General features: G+C 38.6%; 1 protein-coding gene across 9 annotated transcripts in view; it reads right to left on the bottom strand.

Moving 5' to 3' along the window:
- Positions 1 to 16,786, bottom strand: part of CCDC171 (coiled-coil domain containing 171) — a 238,783-nt gene that overhangs the window by 64,495 nt on the left and 157,502 nt on the right. For 8 of the 9 annotated variants that reach the window (XR_013346211.1, XR_013346212.1, XM_077817681.1 and 5 more), the window contains exon 24: positions 5,503 to 5,634. Coding sequence is in view for 7 of the 9 variants with exons in the window: in XM_077817681.1 (XP_077673807.1) it covers positions 5,503 to 5,634 (132 nt within the window). In the remaining 2 variants the exon portion in view is untranslated. Of the gene's footprint in view, positions 1 to 4,876; positions 5,635 to 16,786 lie in introns of those variants that run through there. The other variant, XM_077817686.1, reaches the window with a different exon arrangement.

Raw genomic sequence — 16,786 nt, 5'->3', positions numbered from 1 at the left:
TGCGTGCATGTGCGTGCACACATGTAGATCGGTATGAGGTTGGAGGGAAAGCTAAAGAGAAAAAGGGCAAGCACACATCCTAAAGGCATATGCAGAACATGAAACCCATGACAACCTTTTCAAATAGAACACAGTGAACACTTAGCAGCACATACCAACACTACACACCTTTTACCCAACATATGGGGGGACTTAGTGATGCAGAATATAGATATCCAAATTTAAGTTTACTCAGGGCACCAAAGCTAACAACACTAATGTTTGTGAAAAATGCAATGGGATTTTAATGCTCAGAGCTGTTCAGGGTCAGTTTTATGTCTCATTTGAAAAGGTAGCACGAAGCAGCAGTATCCCCCAACACCATACAGGGAATGGTTCGATAATGAATCAAAGAAGAATCCACTCATCTGTATACACACACACACGCTCTATATTTAAACTCAGACACACACTGAAATATATACTTCATCCTCTCATAGAAGCCTGTCTCAACCTTACATACCATATCTTTTCACACACACTGTGAAATCGTTTCAAACATGCACGTACTCATTCAAGCCCCACATAAAGCCCGCACATTCAGAGCCTCCAATTCAGACACAGATGATACACCTAGTTAACCACACTCCAACTGACCTGTGCACGCACACCACACACAATCATTCAAGCTTAGTCACACCACACAGTAGACACAGACTGCACATGTCTATATGGGAGCATTCATGCATGCACCACATTTTCTTCATTTCCCTAATATTTTTACTCTCATTGTAATAAGTTACACATAGGAGTCATAAGAGATTGAACTGTATTTCCTAGACCTAATCACTTAGCATGAGTTAGGGTTACAAAAAGCTACTGCCACTATGACATGACAGACAGCAGTATCTGACTTCAGTGGCCAATGACACTTCTTTTAAAAAAAAATCAAAATGCAAATAAAATATAATGCCAAATAAAAACAGCCACAAATTAATAGAACCAATTAGAAAAACATGCACATGCTGACTTCTAAGATGGAGGTCAACATAGATCCCCTGACAGATGAGAGGATTATTCTGTCTCTAATTGCCCATCTGTCAGCAACTACCATTCTCTGAACCACATGGCCATATACCACTAGTTTCTTCTTCAGTGGAGTTTTTGGCAGTTAAGGTGGATCTTAAGTCCATGTTTGTTGTCAGTGACTGGGTGAACACGTTTTATTTTGGTCTGCAGAGGAACAGTGTCATTAGCATTCAGGATGCTCTCAATAAACAGAGCCACAATCCTCCTTGGTTTTGTTTAAATATACTGTATTCCTCTGGTAGGGACCATCTCTAAGGTTGGCTAGGACATATAACTTCAATGTGGCAAAGCTATTAATTTGGTAAAATGCCAGGCACTTTCTATTTGGGATCTAATGCTTATCCTCATTGTGAGTGGGAGGAAATGTTTGACGTTCTTGTTGTATTTCTCCTGTGCTACCTTGTTGGCATACAGCTGTTTTCTAACTGTCTGGACTAACTGACTTTGGTTCAAGATGTTTGTTTGATATTGGCTCTGTCCTTCTGCATGTGAGTTTCTGACCTCATGATCATAATGAAGTATTGTGAGATGTGCTGAAACAACGCTATACATGTATTCCTTTGATGTGACAAGGATGGTTTTGATTTTCTAAAATCAAGGTCATGCTCTTAGTACTGACTCTGCATATTAACACCTGCACGTGGTATGCTTGAACTGATCCATCAGAAAACTGGTGAAATGAGTCACTTTTCATTGTGGGCCAATGTGTGTTATTAACTCACGAAACTGTGATTTATGATAGTTTATTACATTGCTACTTGATGTGTAGTGCAACAGCTCAATTTTTATTTTGTTTTTTTAAAAAGTGAGTAGTAGACCCTAGCAAAAGATTATCTTTCCAGTTTAATTCAAATAAACCTTCACAAAGTCTTGGCGAGGGCTATCAGGTTATTTCAATGGGTCTTTTGCATCTTGTTTCCTGTATTCATTGCAGGATTCACATTTCGATCTCTTCTTATCTTCCATGGCTGTATTCATGCCCGGCCAGAAAGGACACCTCTGGCTCTGCTCTCACATATCTCTGTGCCCACAAGGGCACTATGAATTATACTTAGCATTTCCAACCTTAGGCAGAGTGATATTGTGACACAACAACCTTTGTAGTGAATCACATCATATGCAGCAATTTTAACTATAAAGCCCCCCAAATGTTGTATTCTTTGAAGTAACTGGGGTTTTCCCACTGACTATGCATCTTGAATACCTCTCCAAAAGCTGTTGTAATGATGGGTTCATTCTGTCATTCCTGTTTCAGCTTGCCAAGTTTTGTTTGAGAAATGGGTGGCCATAATTACTGCAGACTCCTCTTAATGTATCACCTTATTTTCCCTTGTTTTGGGTATTCTAGAAAACATGTCAAGTGTAAGAAGCTCCTTGTTAAGCTTGCACATTTACAATGTATTTTTACAATTCACTAATCATTTCATGTAGTCTCGGGGTGAGGAAGACGGGCCCTTTGGTTGCTGATGTTTGTTTACCCATGGATTTTGTCTTTACACCATGGTATGCATTTTTTATTAGATGCGCTTCAGTTCTCACACACTTTAACACCACTTTCAGCTGGGAAACACAGATTTTCATTAGCCCTGTAAATATCCATTGTTCTTTGCAAGCTCAGACCATTTTATTTCAAGAAATTTCTTCTGGTTTTGACTTGGTTATCAGTTATGCCAGAAATAACTGATGAACTAATTAGAAACCTAGTTAACTGTTCAAATTCAAGTAACTTGAATAGCTTTACTATGTAGGCATGTAACATAATGCTTGAGTGTCTCACCTGGCAGTTGATTTCTTGTAAAGAAAATGTACCTTTTCCAAATGACGTTCATAGGTGCACAGTATTCTGGAAATTTCTGAATGACTGTCTAGCATTTGCAATTCTTTCATACTCCAACTGGAATGCATTATAGATCTCTAATGCCTCTGGGCCCACCACATAGATCAAGCATGGAGGATTTCATCCTCTCCAACTCCTCTGCAGTACCACTCGCTTTCAGCGAAATTTGGAAGCACTATGACCAACTCCCCTAGCTCTCGGTCAGGTTCCCTTACAGGTGTACTCATTTGCTACTTTATTGCAAAGATTTTGTTTTCTTCTCACAACAACATGTAATATAGGGGCCAACTGAAGTGCTGTCTAAAAGCTGAACATTATTTATGGATCACAGTCACTTGATATAGATCAGATTTATAAAATTTTAGTTCCCCATCACATAACGGGTCAGTATTCACTGATTCCAGTGGCTACTGCTATACCTGTCACCCATTTCTGTTTTTTTTTCCTGTTTTGAATTTAAAAGAAAAATGAAAATTCTGTGCAAGAAATTAAACGCACGAAAACCAATGCATTTAGAGTTGGGGCTGAATGCTCATTTTTAACATTTGCCTATAATGTGCTCTTTAGTTACACGATTGCATGATATTTACCTAATAATACCATGTAAACTAAATTTATAATAGTGATAGGGACCAATCATGAAATTTTAACTCATGCAAATAATCCCATTGATTTTAATACCATATAGGACTACTTGCATGAGTAAAGCTACTTCATAATTCAAGACCGTAGGACAGGGTCCTTAGATCCATATTTCGCATACATTTACTCCATATGATATAATTAAAACTAAGCTAAACAGGCACACACCATAAAAAAAAAAAGAAAGAAATGCTTAAATAAAGTAAAAATCTAGAGCATATAATTGATAATATGCTCTATACAAGTACTGCTATAAGTAGTTGTTTCAGAATGTACAACAAAAAACACAACAAAGAAAATCCTCGGAAATTCATGCTTAGATAAACTGTAGACCCTGTCTGCTGTTTACCTATATGCAAAGTAACCAGATGCTACTGCTGCTGTCAAGGGCAGAAGCAACGTACATGTGTGCAATCACACCACAAGTTAGCCACTCAGGGAACTCAGCCATGTTGTGCACTAGTCCAGTTCCCTGGTGTTCAGTGAAGTCCTGAAATAGAGTTTCTTATATTCCTATTCATCCTCATCCCCTAAAGAGGACGAAGGGACAGGCTGTCTTGCAAGAGCTTCTGCAACATTACCAGGGCCACAGGATGGAAAAGGAAAAGACAGGTGGCCTCACACCAGGCTACCAGATTAGAAAGGCATGAGGAAGCAACTTTAGAAAGGCAGCAACCTTGCTGTTTTGTTTTTATGTGGCTTTCTCTTCTAGGAAACATTACCTGTGGAATCTCACTCCTAGCCATAGGAGTGAATAAGAATGACCACCACTGAGTTAGGGAGAGATTATTCTACAGCTCTACCCTCTCCCCACCTCCTTCCAATGAGTAGATACATATCAATTAGGATTTTTTACAAAGTTAAATTCAAAGTGTATCATATTGCACTGTATTATTCAAAAAAAATTATATTTTGCATGATTAATAAATGCATCATATCATGCATGTGTGCAAGAGGACAGATATTAGAATGAGCGTTTAACTTTAATTCTGTGGTTCCTGAATGTATTTGATTAGGTGTGCAACCCTCACACTTCAGTCGCATACCTTTTACGGAATACACAGTTCATTTTGCTTTAAAAATGAATAAAATGGAAGTGTACATCCACTGTGCGACATATGAAGTGAAAATCCCTACAATTTGCACACAAATTTACACATTTCTGTTTTCTGTACATAGCAAGAGCACAGTGAAAAATATTTATTCACTGTCCTCTCCATTCTCTGAATCAAAAACAAAAAATATTCTGCCCTTAGCAGTACTGTGGCACAAGAATGAAGTCATTTTGAATGGCTATAAAAAGAGTAAGGGATAATGTGTGCATAAATAGACAAAAGCTAAAAAAACAGTCCATTTTTTAGAGTTGAATATGGGGTCCTTCTTTAGTTCAAACCAATTTTTCCCCCACTGCTCCCCTCCAATGAATAAATACTCTGTAGACATGGAAACATTCCATTCTTTAAAACCAGGGATTACAAGAACAAAATATTTTCTGTGCTTGATTATTCTAAACTGCAATTCTACATAAATTAGTACTGCTCTAAAAATGTTGATTTTTTGACAGTTTAAGTCTTTAGTAATCTCTTAATTTTTAGAGAAAAAAATTCTTAAACCGGTTATAAGAAGCAGGGAGAAATAGTTTATTTTTTTTATTCTGTCATGCTCAGGTTAAATTAAATAGGAAAGCAGCTTTTCCCAACACTACTTTTCAAATATAACATTTTACATCTTTTTCTGTGGCATTTGGTTTTTTTTCCAATTATTTAATATTTCACCTCCACTATTAAAAGCTCCTAACAGTCACTGAATTATATCATTCAAAAGATATGTAAGGAAATTACTTTCTCTTTTTAGCTGTTGACTACAACATTTTTGAAGCTTTTGTTCTCTCCACATAAAGCAGTTTGTTTCTCTCTACATCTCAGTTGCAAAAAAACGGTTATTTAGACTCTAACCTGAAATGCTACAACCTCTGGCCCGCCCTTCAGCCCTTCCATTGCAAAGGTCTCCAGGTGCAGTTTGGGTAGCTGCAGGGTGAAGTCATTCCTGGTTGCCGCAGTCCGTGACAGCGAGATCTGATCTCTGACCTAAAGGGAAAAAAACCCAGCATCAATGGTAATTCCCCTTCAGACACATTAACTGGGATGAACTGGGTCCCCTTGAGCCCACTGAGTGGACTTGCATTGATCGCTGGACCTGAAATCCATGAATAAATTTAGGACTAATTGATTTTTCGTTGCAAATAAATCTCTAATTCAGAGTGCTGGGAGAGAATGCTAAGAAGAAAAAGCATCCTCCTCTGGACTGAAATGAGAAGGGAAGAAGAGTCACTGAGGGCTTCACTCCAACTGGTGGACAAATTTTACAGATCCATCCCTCCTAAAACATCTAACACAAAAGAAAACAAATTGTAGGCAATAATTACACTTTCCATCCAACAATCATCAACTATTAATAAAGTACTGTGCAACAACACATAAGAACAGAGATGATAAATGAGTTTTGACTGCTGCATAGAAATCATTTACATTGTAGAGGGGTTCAATAGTACAAATTCAATTAAGCTCCAGAACAAAATTTAAAATCCTTCCTAAAACAGAAATAAAAATCTACCTGTAGCAGGATTTTTCTCTTCTGTTAATTGCACAGCCTGTTAGATTTCTAATGGCAGATTCACATAAAGGAACTAATACATATTAGTATTAGCTAACTTAGCTGTACACCTTCTAAACAAGGAAAAGGAAACCGAAACCAGTAGTATTTGTACAAAGTCTACACAGTTTGATTAAGGATTGCGAAAGGTAAAAATTAAACAAAATAACCAACCATCCCCCCCCACCCAAATATACATGTGAAAGAGTCCTACTTATGTTGACAAATGTAACCATATGCAGTTGGTATCACACTGCCATCTGCTGGCTAAGCAAAAAGCTGCTTTTAATACATTATATAAACGTATATGCCGTGAAAATGATAAAAATACATAAGTAGAACTCTCAGCTATATAAATATGATGAATATTTTCCCCTTTAAATACCCAAACATGTTACTGTGTCACATTAATATGAAATACTTTCATTATTAACTAAAAACAGCTTTTCCCCCACATACTGAAAGATTTTATTTTGTAAGTGTATATCGGTGTGTAATATATACTGTACTTGATTACACATACACCACATATGTAAAAACTGTACACACCCTATTTTCCCATTTTTATTTGATACAAAATGTAATTATTAATATGCCCTTTTCCTAATCTTGCACTATTTTTGGATCTTACAAAATAAAATTCCAGTAGTTAAACCAAATTGAATTATATTATAGAATGTATATCATATTAGTCTGTTACATAAGGTTAGCTACCATGGCAAAGATCATTACTGACTTTTATTGTCAATGCATAGTTTTAGAAGGGACTAATAAAATGACAGAACATACCATTTACCAACACAATTTACAAATATAAATTTGGACAGCTTCTCTTACTTAGAGCCAAACCTTTCAAAAATATCCAATCCGTCCTAAATTAAAAGATATTCCAACTGATTTAAAATTCTAGATGACATTTGTCTCCTTTTAACTACTTCTACTTTTTAAAATGCTGTTGATTATACTGAAGAACATACTCCGTGAGTGTCACAACATTTGAAATATACTGTGATTAAAACAAGTGTGTTTGTGTGTGTAATTTTATAGATACACAGGGCTAGAAATACTTTTTTTTCCCCTCCATTCTCTGCTATCGTATATAGGAGAAGGGAGCCCTACATTTCCCAGGCAGACCTAAAGAATTCCTGTCAATACCTGTGGCTGCCAAACATATGCACTATAATGCAATTTTAACAACAGTATAGGCCACACGTTTCACACATAGTGTACTAGGTTCAGGATATACAGTCCTGTGGAACAAATAAATTCTCCAGGGTCTTCTGTCAGAATGTGTAATGCTGTTCAGACACTAACTGTGCTTAATAGAACACAAACATCTTATTTTAAATATATATTTGATTTAAATTTTTATAGTTTATATATCAGCTTTTCAGGCTCTTTTAGTTGTTAATATGCACACAGATAAAAGAAAACATTAAATGTGGATTAAGGTACCAAGAATTTATCAACATCAAACCACCCCAGTGTTTTGCCTGCTACCCTTCTGAACCATAGTCAATAGATCTAAATATTTTACTGCACCCTGGCCAATTCATTGTTTGATGTTTAAAAACTCACCCAGAATCAAAGAAAATTTATTAAATTTGAGCCCTCAAATGAGATACTATTAGCTTTGAAAGTCAAGTTTAACTGCGATATTGATGATTCTCTTTTTTCTGTGACAAAATTCACTAGGGAAATCCCTGATGTCAAAGTACAAAAGCAGATTGCTAATACTGGGGAAAGAGGGCGGGGGGGGGGGGGGGAACAATGTATAAGCAATGTAGGTATAATGCACAGCATAGTACGCATAGCGTAGATCCTTTTAACCCTATTAGTGTCAGGTGCTGTGTTTCACTACTGGGGCCTGACACTCACTGGACAATAAAACAAGCAATTTTTAAAAAATGTAGTAAATCATTAACACCACAACATCAGAAAGGAATGTATTAGTTCCTTAAATGTATGACTCCTGATACCAAGATTCCCAATTGAAATATTTCATAATTTTTTAAATCTTTTAGATAGAAAAGGATGCATCTTATTTTCAATTCGCTTGGACGCTTTGCTTAGATAGGATATGTAGAGCTTTCCTTTTGAGAAGTCGAGAGTTGTATATATTGTATTTGTCATGGTTTAATTGAAATGCAGAAAACTGAAGTCTTATTTATTTACAGACCACATACGATGCAAACATCCTTATGCTGCTTCACCAATAAAGTCAGCACAGTCTTTCAATTGACCACCCATTCAAGGTGTGAGAAGTCATTATGGCCCCAATTCTGTAGAAGGATCCACACAGCTAAAATTTTATGCATTTATGTCTAATCCCACTGACTTTCAAGATTTTAAGTTGAAAGTAAAAACTGTTTTCTAAACCTTGAAGACTTTTTTGAGTGCTAGAATGATGGATCTGTACTCAGGAGGAGGAGTTTTATTTTATTGCTCTGAGGAAGTCAGTAGAATGTTTGCAAAGTGAAACTTTAAGTTAAGAAAAACAAAAATTGTGGAATAAACTGTGTTGATACAAAATTGTATAAAACAAAAGATATTTTTACTCACAGACTGCAGCAGAGGAAAAGCAAATAGTATACAATTTATTTTTGTATAGACTGTTTCATAGCAAAAGTATCACAAAACACATGACAGCTGACTTGGATCTGTAAGTGTAACCACAAGTATGGAGGTTTTGCCTGAGAAAGAACTGTAGCACTGAGTCCTTAAAAAAACAACAAAAAAGTCCACGCAAATAGATTTATTACAATGACTAACAGTGTGCAAAACTGCTTTCACCATCCTATACAAGGAAAGGAATTTAGAGAGGGAGACCTCAAAAGTAAAAATACTCATATACACCTATGCTAGATTGCTGCAGGAACTTTGGATAGGTTTCCGGTTCTAAAAAAACAGTGTCATAAATGTGGATCCTGCTAAGACTTAGACATGCTTAACTTTATGTACTGTGAAGATTCCCACTGACAGAGTGGGTAAGTTAAGTACATGTGTAATTTTGCAGGCTCTGCGATTTTTTTTTTAAAAATGGTGCTGGAAAATGGGTTAAAACTTAATGGATCCATAAAGCTCCATGAAAACAACAGACCATGAAAACATTTTTAAACAGTGAAAAATAAGGATTTACGACAGTCTGATTAACTTTTTAATGAATTGGAAGAGTTGGAAAAACTCAGTGTAAATACTATACCCACTCAATTTTAAATCAATAAAGCACTGATGAATTCAGATCAAAGGTAATACCAAGAACATAACATGCAATTAAAAGTTAGGTTGTGTGTGTAGATGAAACAGAGTTTAATGCACTAATCATTCATGTCTAGAAGTAGTGGTTAAAATATTGTGCTGGTCACAAGTGGAAATAGTTTTGGCTGCATCCTAGTTCCCATTTACCTACATCACTAACACCCTTGTCTCCCCACCACACAATCTGATATAACAAGCAATACCTGCTCAGGACAGACACAGAACTACATTCAAGGGTGTTTAAAGTCAAGGTTAAGGTGTACTTGTCTGTCTGTGGGCTTTAGTGCCACTCAGTAAATACGGCAAATTAGAGATCTGAGTCCCTTACTTTTGGCCTGATTCGTCAACACTTTCTTACAGGTGTAAGTGCTACTCTGCATAAGGCCTGCAGAACAGTCCTTTTATAAATACTAATTCACCTTCAATGTTTACAAGTAATGCCAGTGTGCTGTAAAACTTTTCGTTCTCTATTTTGTTTTCAATTAATTGTATAGATCTTCATAGCATATTGTACGTGATACCTACAAATCAAGGGAGAGAAAACCGTATTATGGTCTAGTGTAAAGATCTTATCTGTGTGACTGAGATGCTCATGTTACTCAGTAGTTAGGAAGCAATGAGAGAGTTGTGCAAGTCATTCCAAATAAGTGCCAAGAAAAAAGTTATACCACATCGTGTCTTCTGTACATGACATATAAACAAACATTTCTTGACACTTTTTAAAATAGCAAGTGGCATTTAAATTAAAAAAAAAAAAAATCTAAACCTTAACAGCAGCATTCACAACCATACAATCAATTTAGCTGCATGGGGGAATGCCCACATCTCCCAAAGTCCGCACTGAATGAGATGCACATTGTGTGGGACAAGCCCACTTCATTTACTGTGGATACTGTATTGTGTATGGAGCCATTGCTTTACCCATCGTATGTCTTGCTTATAAATGACTTGAATGTGTATTTAGCATACACACAATACTAGAAGATTCTATGCATACACTTAAGGTTCGAAAATATACATATATATTATTTGAGGAATAGCAAGTGATCATGCAATTAACGAGGATATTATCATGTACATGGATCGGTGGACAGAGTTAAGTTTATATGAACGTTTTCTTTGGCATTCACAATAATTTGGGGAAACAATATACTTAGGTCTTAATTTACCAAGACGAACGCACACATCAGAGGTGTTCCCATTTAGGAGTATAATCCCTATTAAAAGCACAGAGACATACAGAAGAGATTGTAACAGACGTTGTCAGTTTATCATTTGTGTTGTTTCATGTTTTCTTTTCCTTTCTTTAATAATAAAATAGCGAGGGTTAATAATTGTGATTATTTTCACTTGGTCTTGATGACGATGTCCCCTAAGGCATGTAAAAGTACTCATGACTGAACAGTGAGAGCCACGCTTCCAAGTTGGTAGTACGAGAAACAGTCAGAGCTGGCCTACCATTTCTTGTTTCTCCAAACTAAATATTTTAAGTAACTTTTACAACAAAATTACTTGGCATCCAACAACTTAAAACTACTCCTTTCACCCCCATCAGGTTCAGGCAAAGAATACATAAGTATAATCTGGCAGCACAGCAGGCTGAGCCCAATGGCACAGGAGATATCTATGATGCCCTAATATAGTCTATACATAAAGACAGCTTCGGGGAGAGCCCTCAGAAATAACTTTGCACTTCAGCCCTGATAACGAGATTGACCTTGAGAAATTAAATCTCACATTTGAGGAAGATCTGCAGCTTGAAGATGCCAAAGCTGCAAGAGAGAAAAAAAAACCACCCATAGACACATAATGAATTAGGGTTGTACAAAATCCTCTGTTTGAATCTACACAGGTTCCAAATGTGCTTTATGACACCTTTCCACACATCTCCAATTCGGACTGCTGCTGGGGGCCAAACCAGCTCCAGATCTGCTCTAACTTGAGCCACTGGTTAGACAATTCCAAGGAGCTGCTGTGCTGGGCAAGCTCACCAGCTAGGCAAACACTGTCCCTTCCATGCCCCAGCCCCGCACTGGGGTGGGGAGCATAGAACTGTCTACAACGGGAATCCTCAGCAACTCTAAGTCTCCTGTCTGTGCAGCAGCACTAAGACTTCCAGACTCATCTTATCATAGAATATCAGGGTTGGAAGGGACCCCTGAAGGTCATCTAGTCCAACCCCCTGCTCGAAGCAGGACCAATTCCCAGTTAAATCATCCCAGCCAGGGCTTTGTCAAGCCTGACCTTAAAAACTTCCAGGGAAGGAGATTCCACCACCTCCCTAGGCAACGCATTCCAGTGTTTCACCACCCTCTTAGTGAAAAAGTTTTTCCTAATATCCAATCTAAACCTCCCCCACTGCAACTTGAGGCCATTACTCCTCGTTCTGTCATCTGCTACCATTGAGAACAGTCTAGAGCCATCCTCTTTGGAACCCCCTTTCAGGTAGTTGAAAGCAGCTATCAAATCCCCCCTCATTCTTCTCTTCTGCAGGCTAAACAATCCCAGCTCCCTCAGCCTCTCCTCATAAGTCATGTGTTCTAGACCCCTAATCATTTTTGTTGCCCTTCGCTGGACTCTCTCCAATTTATCCACATCCTTCTTGTAGTGTGGGGCCCAAAACTGGACACAGTACTCCAGATGAGGCCTCACCAATGTCGAATAGAGGGGGACGATCACGTCCCTCGATCTGCTCGCTATGCCCCTACTTATACATCCCAAAATGCCATTGGCCTTCTTGGCAACAAGGGCACACTGCTGACTCATATCCAGCTTCTCGTCCACTGTCACCCCTAGGTCCTTTTCCGCAGAACTGCTGCCTAGCCATTCGGTCCCTAGTCTGTAGCGGTGCATTGGATTCTTCCGTCCTAAGTGCAGGACCCTGCACTTATCCTTATTGAACCTCATCAGATTTCTTTTGCAAACTCCTTGGTGCAAACTCCTCCCTGAATTCATGCCTACTCTGAGTCTTCACATTTGAATGAGAATAGAAAGATTATTTGCATCAGCTGTGCTCCCTCTTCCCTTGATGCCATACAGCCTTCAGATCTTCCAAGCCCAGACAGTCAGCAACCCCCTTTTTCCATTTGCTTCTTCAATGCAGATATTAGATCAGACCTTATGACAGATCTGAGCAACTTCCCTCAACATCTCTGTGTGCAGAGGCTGATAAGGTAGCTGCTGGTGCTGAGGCAATCAGCTGGGACTGCCTATGACAGGCCTCCACTTCTTAAATCTTAAATCACCATCAGGGAGCTGAAGATGAACAACAGGTAAAGGGAGCTAATCAGATTGGAACCGGTGTTGGGAATGGAGCCAGCCAAGCTACACAGTGGCACAGAGCCTAACGAAATAAACTACACTAAAATGCAAGAAATCCTAACTTGACGAAATGGTGCCACACAATAGGGAGAAAGAGGAAGATGGTTCCGATCTCACTGCTACAGGTATTCGGGTATTTATTATCACAACGCTATCTTCTTACACAACCACTCAAATGAAGGAGTGTGTGCACAGCTCCAAGAGGGGCTGGTTTCTGGAGATTTTTGACTTGGCATAGAGGGTGCATGCATATCCCCTGAAGTAGGGGCCCCACTGACAATACTCAGAGGAGAATTATAGTAATTTGATATCTTTGATATCTGTTAAAAGAACACCATAATTTCCAAATTAACATCTGGAAACAAATAACTTCTTAACTGAAAAACTTGTTAAAAATTGCTGTATATTATGCACATTAAGAGGCTCTTTTTCATGTTATTGCCATGCACAAACTACTCTTCCAAACACATATATAGTCACAATACAATATTAAAGCAAATCTTACAAGTTATTATTTAAACAACATGAATTGCTGGATAAACAGTAGTTATGTGATGAGACATGGCTCATATAAAACTGATGGATTTTTTTAAAAGCTAGGCAAAGTCATAGGATTAATTGTCAGAGTGAAAGAGTACAATCCTGTGCTTAACTAGAATTATAGTGCACACTACCCCACAAAAAATCCATGCTCTGTTGGATAAGATGTTAATTTGATCCAGACCCTCTTTAGCAAACACTAACCATTGTGCCAAAGCTATGCTGTAGTTGTGGGCTGTGTACTATAATATGTCCCCTATGAACAGATTTCAATGACCTTGGGCTGGAAATGAACCCATGTCTGGAGAAAATAATGGCTAACGCATTAACTAATTTCACAGTCCTCCACACAAGGATATTTCCTTACTTAAGGCAAACTACACAAAAAAATCTTCAGACTTCCAAAAGAATGAAGACAGTCGAGCTCTGGAATTGGTTATTTAGATAAGTCTAAACTGAAAACAGTTAAGCACATGGATATGACATTCTGCAATGTCTTATCTTTAGTTTGTCAAGGTTTTTAAATCCCTCTTGAGCTGGAGTACCATTTTTAGCTTGGCTAGGTCAGAATGACACTGAACAATATGAATGATGACACACTAGACAGCTATATGGACAGAGTTGTCATCAGCAAAACAGCTGTGCTAACACCTGTATGTCCTGCACAACTGATCTTTAGGAACAAGGATCAAGACAGACAGATTAGTAGGGAGGGAAAACAAAAGCAATTTACAAAATGTTAAAATTAAGGGGGAGAGGTGCTAATTTGAAGAAAGGGGAAAGAGAAGAAAATAACATTTCGTATTTAATATGAACAGATACAAAATATGATAGCTTGTTTCTTACTATAATTCCTTTCCAAAGCCATTTGGAAGCTTTAAAATTTAATCTATTTCCTTTGTAATTTGTTTGTTCCACATGCACACTCATTTGCAATAGGTGTCAGATGAACATTACTGGAGACTGAAGTAAAGAACAGACACTGCACCCACAGTCGCAGTTCCTGTTTCCCCACATTTTCCTGCCAGTGTCTCTCAACCCTGTCCAGAAAGAACTACCTCTGGGGGGTGAAGTTAGTTAAGGCAAAAATTTTGAAACTTGAATTCCTAAAATTAGACACCCAAATCAATACTTAGACTTCTAAATAATGTGGCTGATTTCCAGATGTGCTAAGCACCATGGATTTCATTTAAGTCAGAGGGAGATGGTGTGCTGAAGCTCTTCTGAACATCAGGCCATTTTTATTTAGAAGCCAAATATAGATTAGGGAGCCTAGCTATAGGCACTCAAGTTTGGAAATGTTGGCCTTTGTTTTCTGGCCCAGTCAATCCTCGGTCTAACTGGTGAGACTGACTGCACCATATCTGAAACGGGGCAAATGTTGGCTGGGCTTGCCAAATGAGGGCAGCTGTGCTTTATGGCCGGGGGAGGGGAGAAATGAGGTCAGAGACCGCTGCAAAGGGTGAACGGTGATCAGCTTTGTGGTGCTGACACCCCCCCCCCAGTAATGTGAGGTCTGAAGGCTATAAAGGTGCAAGCCCTGGCCGTGGGAAGGCCCTTTGTTCCACGCATAGCAGACGCCTCGTCTCGTTTCCAGTTTGACAGATTTCGTGAGCTTGCACCAGGAGCTAGCAATGAACCCAAGCAGATGCCGCTGGCTCTATGGAACCTCGGCATATGATGTAGCCGGTGGCATGGAGATTCTTGGCTCCGGGCACACAGTTGAGCTATGCAAGAAGTTGTTTTTTAATGAGTTCTTTCAATTTAAGGATCCAGAGTGCTGGTCACCTATACTGCCCACCGCAAAGGGTGGTTGTTGCGGTACCTGATCAAGGACAACCCAGCTGCTGGTTCTCATTGACCATCCTGGCATGGTACAAGGGACAATGTGATCTTTCGGGAGAATGGGGCTTCACCTATTGGGGCTGATATAAAAGAGGCCATAGGGAGATGTCTGGGAACCCAACTGAATTGGGGAGAGGCAGCCAAGCAAATTGCTGGCACCTCCTTGTGTTGGATGTCCAGTGCAGGTACTCCATAGGGAAGGCATCCAGTGACCAGATAAATGGCCTGGTAAAGTACTTAAAAGGAGGTGCTGGATAAAGGAACAGAATGAGGGTCTGGGGGGAGGGTTGGGGACTCCTATGATTGGTACAGCAGGGAGCCCACTTAACCCTCCTACGAGGGGGGTGGATAGTAAGGTCCAAGCCATGGGTTGGCTGGGGGGACCTGGATGGAAAATGAAGGGGGGCTGGTGAAAGCCCCGGGTAATGATTTGAACAAACATGGATTTGCCTGCACTGTACACTTTATCTGCCAGGTAGTCCCAGACATCTATATAACAAAGTTGCGGCCTGATTAAAATCCATATCAGGTGTCTCCTGTCCTTCTTTCGGTACACCCAGACAATGCCAGTGAGTGTCACTTGCAATGGGTGTTAGTGAAATGGACACTGTGAGCTGGATTGAAACCTTGCTGTAAACTGGATTTCTTACAGGCCATAAAACAACCGCCATAAAGTAAATGAATTTTTCACTACAGACTACACCCAAGGTAGCAGCCTAGCATTGAGGGTTCAAGACTTGCTATCACATTAGTAATTCTTAAAGCTATCCACAGTCCCACCTCAACTCCTCCTATCTCATTGTTCTATATTCAAAAAAATAATTTAGCATTAAAACATATAGTAGAATCTCACCCCTGCACACACATAGTTGCATTGATTTTCTGAGGAGAAAAACAAAAAAGGGTTAATTCGAGCGTCCCAACTTTAACAGTGATTTTTTTAAAAAAAATTATTACAGCCGAAGGGTCAAAGCTTGTTCTCAGTTACGCTTATGTGAAACAGCCCAGTAAGCCAATATATTTGTCATTTAGTCTTCTCTATAAGTTCTCATCTAGAGACCTTTAATCTTTAGACAACAGTACACTTTTACACACTAAACTACAAATGTAAGCAATCACAAGAAAAAATATCCTGTTAATATTTAAACTAATCTACTTTCCATATACATAAAAATACACACCAGTTGTACAGAATAGCTGCTACTTTTTTTAACCATTCTTTCAGACAAATTGTATCCCCCATATGCATTATAAAAATAAATACAGTTAAAGTTAAAATAAAAAACTAGCAAAGGGAAAGTGAAATTAGGAATAGAGGACAAGGTGAGGAGAGATGTTTTCAAGAGAGATTTGAAAAAAAGACAGTTGATGGGTATAGAGCAGGGGGTTCCAACAACGGTCCTTTAGTTCTTACATGTGACACTTGAATATGACTGTTTTAAGAAGAAATGTGTATGAATGTGATTATGAATTGAAAATGTAATGCAAAAAGGGATTTTGGTGTGGGAGGAGAATTGCTCCTGAGTGTTTCATTAGCACAGGGTGAAGCTGAATGCAGGTTAAGTTGAACAAGCAGAACTTTATTAAACCTGTGAACTGCTCTATAGATATGGATGAGTTGCT

The sequence above is a fragment of the Eretmochelys imbricata genome, chromosome 5 (genome assembly GCF_965152235.1).
Source record: "Eretmochelys imbricata isolate rEreImb1 chromosome 5, rEreImb1.hap1, whole genome shotgun sequence".
In the NCBI taxonomy this organism is placed as follows: domain Eukaryota; kingdom Metazoa; phylum Chordata; order Testudines; family Cheloniidae; genus Eretmochelys; species Eretmochelys imbricata.
The sequence above is the reverse complement of the archived record's forward strand: the minus strand, read 5'-3'. Positions and strand labels throughout refer to the sequence as shown.